Raw genomic sequence first — 12,212 nt, forward strand, 5'->3', positions numbered from 1 at the left:
CCCCCCCCCCCCCCCCGCGCCCACCTTCGCTTTCAATTTTTTTTCTCATTTTGTGTTATATATAAAAAAAAATATTTGTTACTTGCCGTCGCAAGACTTTTTAAAAATAAAATGTTATATTCGATACACAAGTAGAAAAAAATTCCTAAAAATATATGTACATATATAACATAAAATGAGAAAAATGTAAAATAAATAAATAAATTAGGAGTGGAGGGTTAAATAGGATGGGGTAGAATTTTATTTTTAAAAAATAAAATAATATCAATTTTTTTGGAGAATGAGTGGGTGGTTTTTTTTCTTTTTTTTGAGTGGGGGGTGGGGGGGGGGAGGTGGTGGAATGGGGTAAGAAAAAATTTTGGGATAGTAACGCTTTAATTTTTATTTTTTTAATTAATATTAATAGTTTATTATTTAATTTTTGTCAAGGTAGAATATTTTATTCATGTGGAATGCCATTGTCAAGGTTTTTTCAAATAAAAGAGAGAGTGCATTGCACACACCACTGAGGTATGTTTCTCAAACTAATAAGTGATAGTTTATGAATGAAACTCATACTATTAATAGTTTAGGTATGAAACTAAAAATAAATTAAAAAAATAGGTGTGTTTTTGACGCTTATCTCTATATAAATTAATCATTTTAGATAGTCATAATCATTCTCAATTGAAACAGGTACAATGATTTACGCCTATAATTTGATACAAACATATTAGTAACATGATAGATTTTTACCACTCGACTAATTTGTACTCGTGCTATATATACATCCATTAAGAAGGTAATTAAATTAATTCCTTTTATTTTTACCCTTTCACCTTTTTACTCTTTTAATAACTCGAACCCACTATTTAGAGCATGAGGTGAAAGATGTTTACTCCACAACCTCTATTATGAGTAAATTAATTCTTTTTTACTATTTTGACTACTTGAACCACAACCTTAAGTAGGAAATGGAGGCTACTTGTTGCTTCTTGTTAAAACAATCTATTTTGTCGGTAAACAATTTTTATTTTTCTTAAACTCCTCTTTATCGGTTTTACCTTTTCTACTCTTTTTGATGACTCACATTCATAATCTTAAGGTGTGAGATTCGAATGCATATTTTTAGAGGAGAAAGTAAAAATGCTTATTACTTATCATATGAACAACCTATTTTGTTGGTAAACTAATTTTTATCAAGTACAATTTTTCTCGTATTTTTTTTCGCCTATTATATAAGTGATCGGATCGTATAAATATAAAAAATAAAAAAAGGATTGAAAGAAAGGGCGCTATAAAGCAACGGTATCTTTCATTCTACTCAAAAGGCAAACCCAATCCCCTCCCTAAAAAAAAAAAAAAAAACTTTCGTACACAAATACCTCTATAAATCAAAATCTGTTTTTTTTTTTACCTTTCAAACTAAAAAAAAGCTTTGTAAATTCCCTTTTTTTCTTACTCTATATATAAATTCATTTTTCTCTCCATAAAAGAATAATTATCATCTTTATCACTACTCATTTTCTTCTTATACAACACAAATTTTTTAATTTTTTTTTTTGTATATTCGTATAGCATATGAACAGAGTTGAAGTGGAATTGAATTAAAGGTCAGTTTTTTGATGATTTTTTTTCTGATTGATTTGTGATTAATTCATATTTTCATGATTTATTATTATTATTTTTTCAAGTTTGTTCATTTTTTTGCTGAATTGTTTTATGCTAAAGTTTCGAATTACTTCGCCAATAGGGAAAACGTGTAAATGGAGTAATTGGTGGTATATAGTAATTTTTTAATTATTTTTTTTGTATTTGTATGGTTTTAGTGTATTTTGTTTTATTTTTATGGATTTTGGCGGAGGAGAATTTATTTATTTGTTTGTAATTAAAAAGTTAGAAATTAGGTTAAAATATTTGTTTGTATTAGTTGGTGATAAATGAAGAATTAGAATTTTTGAAAGTCAAATGTAGAAATTAGAATTAGGGATGACTATAGGATGGAAGAAATTTAGAACAAAATTGTTTGATGGGTGTTTTAGGGGTAAACAAAATTGACATTTTTTTATGGGGATTGTGGGAAAAGAATGAATTCATTTAAGTTGAGTTAAGGGTTTATCGGAAATAGTCTCTCTATCTTTGAGGTAGGGGTTACATCTGTGTACACCGTACCCTTCTCAAACCTCACTTTGTGGGACTATACTGAGTATGTTGTTGTTAAAGTGGATTGGATATACTTGGTAAAACTTAAAATGTATTTGATGAGAATATTTTTCGTAAAGAATTGTTTTTTACCCTGGTAATTTGTTGGTTATAAAAGTAGGTGATATTTGGTAATTCTACAAAGTGGTGGATTGGGTATGAAGATGGTATTTTGGTGATATTTCTAGTATGAAGATGGTATTTTGGTGATATTTCTGAGTAATTAAGGTTGAAATATTAATGAAACAAGTAAATATGGAGTATGAATTAGAACATTTGCGAAGAAAAATGATTTCTACCCGTAGGTAATAGAAGTCATTTTCCCGTTTTGGTAAAAGATTATCTCTTTCTGAAAGGATTTTCTATAATTCAAGGTCGGGAAAATGCTGGAAAATGATATCATCATGAGAAACTGTTTTTTGCAATACTGAACAATAACTTTTAGGTAATTAGGCCGGTGAGCCAATGACTCTAAAGGTTAAGTTGATCCTTTCGTTTCTCTTTTCATGCTTAAGTTCTTTATCTAGGTAAGTTGTCGTTGTCGTTGGTATCGCCCAAAAATGTTTTACGAAAGTAAAATGCTTCCAAGATCAACTTTTTAGTGGGCTATAACAGTTGGTGTTGTGTAACAGCAGTGCAGGTAGGTTGCAGTGGTGCTGTGTGATAATAACAAGTAATAAGAGGAAAATAATGTTTGATATATTGGTAGGAACTGTGTATGGAGAAGGATAGAATTATTTTTGGCAATTGAGCTAGCGGCTATATTGTTTAACTATAGTTCCTATTGAACAATTATTCTGGTACCATCACCAGGTTTTGGGTATAAAGAAGTACAATTGCGTGAACTTCCATTCCAACTGTTAAAAAACAAAAATCAGAATTATCTTAGCCTTCTTAGCTGAGTCCTGCATTAACATGCTCTATTCAGGTACAAGTGATCGATCCAATTTAGGGGTGAGAAGACGTTTTTGACTTTGGCAACTTTTTCTGAAAGGTAAAATGTCGTGTGAACCAGAATATGATGCTGCTCGTGGGGTTCTTAGTTTTCTCGATGTGGACCAACTTTTTAGTTCCAACTATTACGGTGACAGCACACAGCATGACATTGAAATCTGTCATGAACAATATTCCACAGAAAACCCTTATCACCCATCATATTGCAACGTTGACAATGATGAGGTTATTGCTCATGCTCTACAAGAAGAATGGTCAGAGTTGTACATTACAGAGGATGCTCAATCTTCACATGCAGATGACCAGTACTTGCAAGCCTCCACTGGTGTACAGCATTGGCATGGTTCTCCAAGGGAGTACTATGCTGGTATATTTCTTGTTTTCAATTTTGGGATTGTCTCTCGAGTTCAAACATTCGCTAATATGCATATGATTCACAGGGCACGATGCTGGCGTTAAAGCTAATGATGTAGGGCCTTCAAGTTCTTGCTCTAGTCCTGGAGACAGATCATACGATGGAGAAGAGTATACTTACGCATTGGAAATACAAGATGAATTTGAGATTGATGGAGAAGTAGGGAAGAGAATAAACCAGCTGAGTGCTATTCCTGTAAGTGTTGTGTCTGTTAGTAAATTGTAGAAGCTTTGATGAGCTTGAAATTGCCCTCTTCTTTGGGACTTCCATTGTAACTTTTTGAGTGGCTGCTTTGTGCAAGTACCGAGACAACTAATTCACTTTGTGTATGAGGACTTGCATGGTGTTCTGTACCTGTGACCATTTACTTGACACTAGTTACATATAGGTTTAACTTTGTTGAATTAATAACATCAGATCATTAGCCTCTTAAATCAGCAGCCAACCAGCTACCGAATTATTTCTATTCATCTGGATACCGCCTGTAATATATTAAAGGATATGATAAACCATATTCATTTTTTCAAGAATAAGTACTTGATAAAGATAGAGACGTTAGATGAAATTGTCTTTACAGTCATATACATACTTGGTATGTTGTGAATGGACTTAAATAGGAAGCCTTTAGCTTTGACCATGTAGACCTTTTTGTGTGGATATATCTTCTTGAATGTTTCTTTAGTTTCTTATAACAATTTGTATTATTAACCGTGCAGCATGTTCCTAGAATAAACGGAGACATACCTTCAGTCGATGAAGCAATATCTGACCACCAAAGGCTGCTAGATAGGTATCTCCTGATCCCTCCGACTTAGGTTTTCAAGTGAACATTTTTTTGTTTTTGTTTATGAAAAACTTAATGACATATTTTCTAAAGGTAGTGCTTTGCTTAATTCTCTCCAAAGTCCTGAGAACTTTTCAAGCTAATGAAATAAAGCTTCACTGCGAGAAATGTAAACCTGTCTTGATAGCGATCTCATGTCTCCAGAAGCCTTTCTGTGTCTTCTTTTCTTAGGTTTTTCCTTTCTTTATTAGTTGCCTTTCTAATTCCTGGTGGTTCCTACTGCCTGCTATTCGAAAAGTAACACCTAACTCCTGAAGCATTTTAGAAAAAAGCGAATCAAATAGGAGAGGTGGGACTTGAGAAAAGCACAGGAAGCAATTGGTGTGCATTGAGCAAGCTAGCCTTCTGTTGCTTTGTATACTTTTGAAGCACATTCAAGTAGATATTGTGAACTTTATATCTATAAAGCCACAGGACACCATGAATGTGTTTTTTCTTTTTGGTTTTACTCCACATAAGTATAATCTCAAGTTGATATTTTTTCTAATTCAATTGATTGGTAATATTATTGCTCTAAGTTATTTTCTGCTAAGCATCCCATGCTCTGGTTTTTCTAACTTCAGGTTGCAATTATTTGACTTGGTGGAGCACAAAGTGCAAGGGGATGGAAATTGTCAGGTTACTCTCTTACCTGGTTGATTTGTGTTGTAGTAATGATACCAAACTGTCTAGATGGGACTTTCATGAGTTGATTTTAAGTTGAAGCTAAATGTTTATACTTCCGTTTCTCAAATGACTTGTGGCATAGTTATTAATCATACACAAAAGAAGGCACCACAATTGTTTCAAGTTTGTATTGAGAACTCAAATGAGATATTGTTGGGCTGCTTGCCCTGCCAAATTATTATAATTTGTCGTGAAATGTCAATAGTTAGACAAACGGACAATTCAAATTTTCTTAACCTTATACTTTTATGGGGTTTGGAAACTTGGCCCGGTTTTCCTTCTGTGGGATAAGTCTTCTCCCGGGGATCTAAACTTGTTGAAATAAGGTGACATCCTATATGTTTCTTTTGCACATCTACTGACCTGTTCACTTTTGTTCCAGTTCCGTGCTTTATCAGATCAATTCTATCGTGGTCCAGAGCACCACAAATTTGTCAGACAGCAAGTAGTCAATCAGGTGCTTGTTTAAGTGAATACGATTATCTTCTTTTTGATACTCTGGTTTCATACTTGAATTATTTCAAAAATTCGAATGCATTTTACTAAGTGGGTTTTGTAAAATCATTTGATCTGATCAGCTTAAAGAACATCCGGAGATATATGAGGGGTATGTCCCAATGGCATATGATGAATACTTGAAGAGGATGTCCAAGTAATTAGCATACCTTTGTTTCTCTATGTTGAAACCTCTTCTCTCCATAATCTAAATCTGCTTTTATTTTGGTCGAACCAGGAATGGGGAATGGGGAGATCATGTTACGTTGCAGGCTGCCGCTGACTCGGTATTGATTATTGCCCCTTACTTTGCTTCCTTGAATTTTTTTCTCTCCATAATTTGAATGTCCTGGACTGGTATTAGAGGCATTGGATATCCAAGTAGCTTGTTAATTGCACGTTGATGGGTACTGAGGAAGTAGCATGCTTCTATATAATCTTTACTCGTGGTCCCATAGTTGTTCATGACTGCATATTAACCATTTATTTTTTAATGTGGAAGAAAATGCATGTTCGCGTCCCTCCATCTTGTATGTCCTTCTTTCACTCTCTATTATGTGTGGTCTTGATGCATTTTTTAAAGATTTTGCTTGTGGTGATATTAGATGAGATTATGAGAATGCATTGGTTTGTGAATGAACTTATTTCTGTTGCTCATTGACTGTCTTTTTGCCTTGTGGGCAGTATGGCGTGAAAATTCTTGTTATAACGTCATTCAAAGACACATGTTACATTGAGATCCTTCCGAAGAATCAAAAGTCAAACAGAGGTAAATAGTTCTCAAATACCTTTCTGTAATAGCCTCTATTTTAAAGAATGTGACTGAACAAGTTTTGATTTTAAAAAAAAAAGGAAAAAAAAGAGAGAATTTGGAAGTGGGAGGTGATATGGCTCCTAATTCTCAATTTCTTTTCATCTTAATTACAATTTCACAATGCTGCACGTACTTCCTATTTGCAGTTAAGCATGTTTTCTGTTAGGGGAAGTAATTATTCTTTGACTAGCCACTTTAGTCTTTTTCAATGGAATAGGATTGAGAGGGGGGATCGCTAGTCATGTGGAGAATGTAAATAGTATCTTTTTAATCCTTGGGACTGTAATGTTAGAACCTTGGTTTCCTTGATTAAGTTTTTTGGAAGTGTAGGGAGGAATGAAGAGAAAATCTTATCATAAGTTAGATGACTATGAAACAATCTTAACGCATGAGCATTCCTTTCTATTATTAGAGGCATAAATTTGTTAACTTGAACATATTGAGTGAATAGTAACAATAGAAAGTCCAAAGAGCGGGTCACAGACGGATTTCTCGGTTATCAAAAAAAAAAGTAACAATAGAAAGTTTGAAGGTTTAATGAATAGGGACAAACTTAAAACCTATGTTGCTCGGACTCTTCAAAAATGTCGACAGGTGTGTGTCGGATCCTCCAAAAATAGTGTATTTTTGAAGGATTCAACACGGGTGCGGCAACAGTTTTGGAGAGTTCGAGCAACTCAGCTTAAAACTTTATATCGGTTACTCATGCATGTCATATTTTCTATGCTGTGGTATACAATCATACCTCTACTATGAAAACAAGAGTAGACATTTAAAAGCAATGGATACTGTAAATCTGGATATTGCTCGGAACAAGACTCGAACAATGATTTTTTTTTGTACACGTGCATTTTGTGGGGGTCATGGTGGCTGCAAACTAGATGAAAGAGCTGTGTTTGAAGTCTTGATATCTTGATTCCGTCAAAGAAACTTAATTGCTTCTCTTGTTCTTTTCTTTGTGCAGTTATATACTTGAGTTTCTGGGCGGAGGTGCACTACAACTCAATCTACCCTCAAGGAGGTTATTAATTTTGTACATTTTTTTCCCTCTTTTCATATGATTTGTCTTGGCATTTGATAGTGTCTATAAAAAGGAAGAAAATGAAGATCTTGAATAGCTGGAGGGGTCCTGAATTAACATATACTCCCTTCCTTCTCGTTTACGTGACACTATTTCCTTATTAGTCTACTCCAAAAGATCGACACAGTTGTATATCTAGAAACAATTAATTGTGTACTTCAATTTCACACCTAATCAGAAATATTATGGTATGTCATCTTAAAACCACGAGCTTCGGAATTCTTCATTTCTTTCTTGAACTCCGTTTTGATTCAAAACTATGTCACATAAATTGGGACGAGGGATGTAGTATTGTTTATCACTTACTTTCTTCATTTATATTATCCTAATACTGTTAGTTTAATGCTGCATTCCAGACTTTCTGCCATGTGATGATTTTAAGAAGAAGAAGAAGAAGTGGAGTTTCTGGAACAAGCATTAAGAGTTCTTGACCTGTTTATTCAAAGCTAAACACTACCTACATGCAATGGCAACATCCCAGCTACGGTACAGAGGTTCCGGGTCAAGTACTTACTTTACATTACAACAACAGCTATGCCTCAATCCCGAGCAAGTTGGGATCAACTAACTTTGCATTATTTTTAAAATATGATAAATAATACTTACTTTATGTTCTTATAATTATTCACATAATTATTAAAATATAGAACTAGTTTGTTCTAAGTTGGCATAATAAGATCATATTGTTATCTTCATATCTTGTTTCTCTTCAAACATTATGCTCCACATGTACATTTCTCCAGTTAGCATAATGGTACATACAAATTAAAGACTTTCCAACTTTCACCTGGTTAAATTAAAGAGTTACTAAATATAAGAAACGTCAATCTTTTTGAAATATATTAATTACGGTAAATATCTTATATGTTTTCCAATTGAAAAAGTCACATTGTAAGAGAAACTATGCGTATCTACAATTTGAAAAGTTATTTATGAAAGATAAAATGTATCTTTCTCACAACTATATCCACGATAAAAAATAAAAACTGACTAGCCGACTCTTCTACCTTTCTGCGAGTCGAAACAAAACATGTAATATAGCTATCAAAACAAAACATGTAACATAGCTAAAGAGCTAGAGTAATACTTGTAACGAATAAAGATTAATTTCACTTTCAAATAAAATCGTATAGTTATTATAAAAGCAGGATTATGAATTTACAAATAAAATTTGATATATCATTAACTCTTTAATTTCAAAATACAAATTTTCTTCTTATTGTAATATTTTGTCCATTCAAACTTAACATAAACTATTAAAATGAACAAAAGATTCAAAGAACATTACATTTTGAGTAAATGTAACAACTTCCTTATCCATGAACAATAATATTTTTTTTTACAAATACAAAAAGAGAGTTACTACTAATAAAATATATATATAAAAAATTAACATTTAACCCCTAAATTAACCTATTTTACTAAATTCCCCAAAACCCAAAAAGTTGGACCCTCTTTTGATCCTTCCAATCTTTTAGATATAGCAAAAAGGGACCCACAAAAGTCTAGTAACTGACACATTTAGTCCAAAAAAAGCTGCCATTAGTCTATAGCACAAAAACAAAAAGATAAGGATTAAAACTTATCCATATCTCTACTGTTTCCCATCTTCTCCGGCAACTTTATCCTCGCCCTCATCGGCGGTCACCGGCTGTAAAAGCAACGCCGTAAACGGCATATGTCGATACGCATTGCCGGAAAATTCCAACGACGGTTGGCACAAATCAAGCCGGCAATTCGGCTGCGATTGCTGAGCCATAGAGAAAAATCCACCACCTACCGGAAATCCAGAAACCGGCGTAGCTCGTGTTAACGGAGCTAAAACCGACGGTTGTGACTGAGACAACGGTATGTTTTCCGACGTCGTAGTGACTTGAGTCGCCGGAATCGTACCTGTTCCTGTAGCAGCGATGATTGCTGGTTCAGCGTTACGGAGAAGCCACTCTATCGTTTCTCCGTCAGTCCTATGACCTAGTTCCTTCGTTAATTGAAAAACACGCGCCGCGCATAACGCCGGCATCCTTACGCGCCGTCCTCTTCCATTGACCTTTGTATGTCTGTCTTTGCTGGATGAAACGGATAACGCATTCCTCTTCTTCGTCGGAACCACTGCAAGGGCAGTTTTGTCATTTGCTTCTGAATTAACACTATCGTTTCCTGCGCCGGAGATTGCACCGGAAATAACTATTTCTGAACCCATTTTTAGGGTTTGTTTTGAATGGAGGGAAAAGTAGTACCTTGTGCTTTAGGGATGAATTTTGATTTTGATAGACCCCACAAAAATGGAAAAGAGTTTATATAGGAAAAAAATTGATGTGAGAGTTTCTGTATCTTCTTGGAAAGTGTGTGAGGACTGAAAGGGCCCATTAAGCTTCATGGGCCCAATACTGTGTTGTGGGTCCCACTTCAGACAATTATTCTTTTTTTTTACACAAAATAGAAAACAAATTTGTTGAAATAACAACATAGTAATTTATTTTTTTGGGTTTTGCATTTGTATGAATAAGGGGATGAGAGAAAATAATGCATATATGGAGATTTTGTATTTGTGAGTGTATGAAAAGATAGTTAAGGTTATAGTTATGATATTAAGGAAAATTTAACTACTACAAAGAAATGGTAATCTCGTTTTGTTTGTTCAGGAAGCTTTTGAATTATTTTTTCTAGTTAGATAACGAGTGATTATTTCAGTTAGAAACTCATATTTTAAGTAGGCGTTTGTCCATGCGATATCATATCACGATATGGTATCGTGAGATGGAATCAACGTTTGGACATGCGATTTTACGTTGATTCTATCTCATAATTCCATATCATGAGATATGATTCTATATTCTCCAAAAATCATGATATGGAATTATATGGGAATTCCATATCATGATTTGAGATATTTTAATACAAAAATTGATCCACGAGTTTATTTTTTGTTAAAACAACCTCATATTTATATCTACTAACAATTTATTTCATATGTAAATAAAATTTATCACATCATTACTTTTTAAAATTTATTATTCTCACCGACATAAAATTTATTATTCTCACCAACATATAGTCTTATGTGCTTGTGATTTTGATATGTGATTTACCTTTGTTGCTGCTGGTTGGGAAGGTACTGCATGTGATAGTAAAGTACTTGAGAATGCACTTGTTGAACCAACGTCACAGCTTCCATTTCCACCACATGTAACTTTAAATTACATCCTTAAAATAAATATTATTTATTTACACAAAGTTATCTCATTTACGTCACATATGCTTTTAGTAATTCTTTATAAAATGCTTGTTGGTAAATAAATATTATGTCGTTGATGCTGGTTTTCGAAACACAAAAGGATTTTTAGCTCCATATAAAAGACTACGCTATCATTTGCAAGATTACCGAAGAGGTGAAAGAGAGCCTCAAAATGCCACATAACTATTTAATTATAGGCATTCATCTCTACGCAATGTGATTGAACGGACTTTTGGAGCTTGAAAAAATAGATTTAGAATACTGAAATAAGGCATGAACCATTATGATATTGATACACAAGTGAAAACTGTTATAACTTGTGCAGTGTTACATAATTATTTGCGAGAATACCAAAGTACTGATGAAATATTTATGGTCTATGAGCTTGCGGATGATATTGACCAACAAATGACTCCAAGTAGCAATGTTGGTTCATCTTCTCGGTCACATGATCAAGAAATGCAAGTTCAACGTGAGGAAATTGTTTGTACTATGTGGGATGATTATATTAAAGACTAGTACACTACAATTTATGTTCAACTTTTTTTTTATTAAATTAAAGTTAGATGAAACAATTACTTAAGTGGAGAACAAATAGTTTTGTAATAATTTATTATGCGATTTTATAAATTTTTATTTATTTGATAAGATTGAATAAACAATTGGAGCTATTTTAATAGTTTTACAACGTACGAAATTTTTATATTTATGAGAAAATATACAACACAAAAATTTTATATCACATGTCCAAACAAAACTTCAATTTCATTTCATGATTTCATATCATGATACCATATCATGATTCTATATCGCATGACCAAGCGGGCCCTAAATTTAATGATCTTAATAAATCTCCTACTATAGTTTGTCTTGAATCAATTTTAAATTATTTTCAATTCAATATAGTTGTATAGCCGTCATAAATTCTATTGTATTCATTGAAATATATCGACTTTGTTATACCATTTCATTATAAATAAATGATCATATCATAGATTCATTGGGATTTTGAAAATATAAATATGATTAGAATGAAAACAGTAATTCTAGTCGCCATTTGTATATCTCGTTTCCTCGTAACACTAATTAAAAGCCTGAAAAATGAAACATATATTCTTCGTTAATAAAAATTATGAGTATAGGCTGAAGGACTGATATTATTCAATACTCGCTTTAATTTTTGATTAATATGAATGTATTAGTTGTTATAAGGAAAGACTATTAAACAATGCATTATCTTTATTACATTTTATTTATTAGATTTTTTACAAAAAAATAAATGTGCTAAAACATTTATTGTTTTAGAAAATAAAAAAAAAATATTTTTTTCCTTCAATTTTATCTTGCTTTAATGGTTTTGGAGAATGATTGATATGAGGTTATGGAAAACATGAATTATATTATAAAGTTAACTAGATAGTTAAAGCATTGTCTCTCGATTTTCGCTTTATCGTTACATGTTATTAGTTATAACATTACTTTTGTGATTTCTGATGTTTTGATTTTGATTACTATTTGTTGTTTTTT

General features: G+C 32.7%; 2 protein-coding genes across 3 annotated transcripts; one reads left to right on the forward strand and one right to left on the reverse strand.

Annotated features, from left to right (window-relative positions):
• Positions 1-1,297: 1,297 nt before the first annotated feature.
• Positions 1,298-8,113, forward strand: LOC125871183 (OVARIAN TUMOR DOMAIN-containing deubiquitinating enzyme 12-like). 2 transcript variants are annotated; one of them, XM_049551776.1, is made up of 11 exons: positions 1,298-1,592; positions 3,110-3,502; positions 3,576-3,745; positions 4,267-4,340; positions 4,958-5,012; positions 5,443-5,517; positions 5,639-5,712; positions 5,794-5,842; positions 6,240-6,324; positions 7,334-7,390; positions 7,807-8,113. In XM_049551776.1, exons 2-11 carry the CDS (start codon positions 3,181-3,183, stop codon positions 7,869-7,871), a joined length of 1,026 nt encoding a protein of 341 aa, XP_049407733.1. In that variant the 5' UTR covers positions 1,298-1,592; positions 3,110-3,180; the 3' UTR covers positions 7,872-8,113. The 2 variants fall into 2 exon arrangements, with proteins under 2 accessions (XP_049407733.1, XP_049407734.1); XM_049551777.1 differs by having other exon boundaries at positions 1,441-1,592; positions 3,176-3,502.
• Positions 8,114-8,720: 607 nt separating this feature from the next.
• LOC125871185 (transcription factor TCP11) lies at positions 8,721-9,866 on the reverse strand. The gene has a single exon (XM_049551779.1). It carries the CDS (start codon positions 9,648-9,650, stop codon positions 9,045-9,047), a length of 606 nt encoding a protein of 201 aa, XP_049407736.1. The 5' UTR covers positions 9,651-9,866; the 3' UTR covers positions 8,721-9,044.
• Between the last annotated feature and the right edge of the window lie 2,346 nt (positions 9,867-12,212).

The sequence above is a fragment of the Solanum stenotomum genome, chromosome 7 (assembly GCF_019186545.1).
Source record: "Solanum stenotomum isolate F172 chromosome 7, ASM1918654v1, whole genome shotgun sequence".
In the NCBI taxonomy this organism is placed as follows: Eukaryota; Viridiplantae; Streptophyta; class Magnoliopsida; order Solanales; family Solanaceae; genus Solanum; species Solanum stenotomum.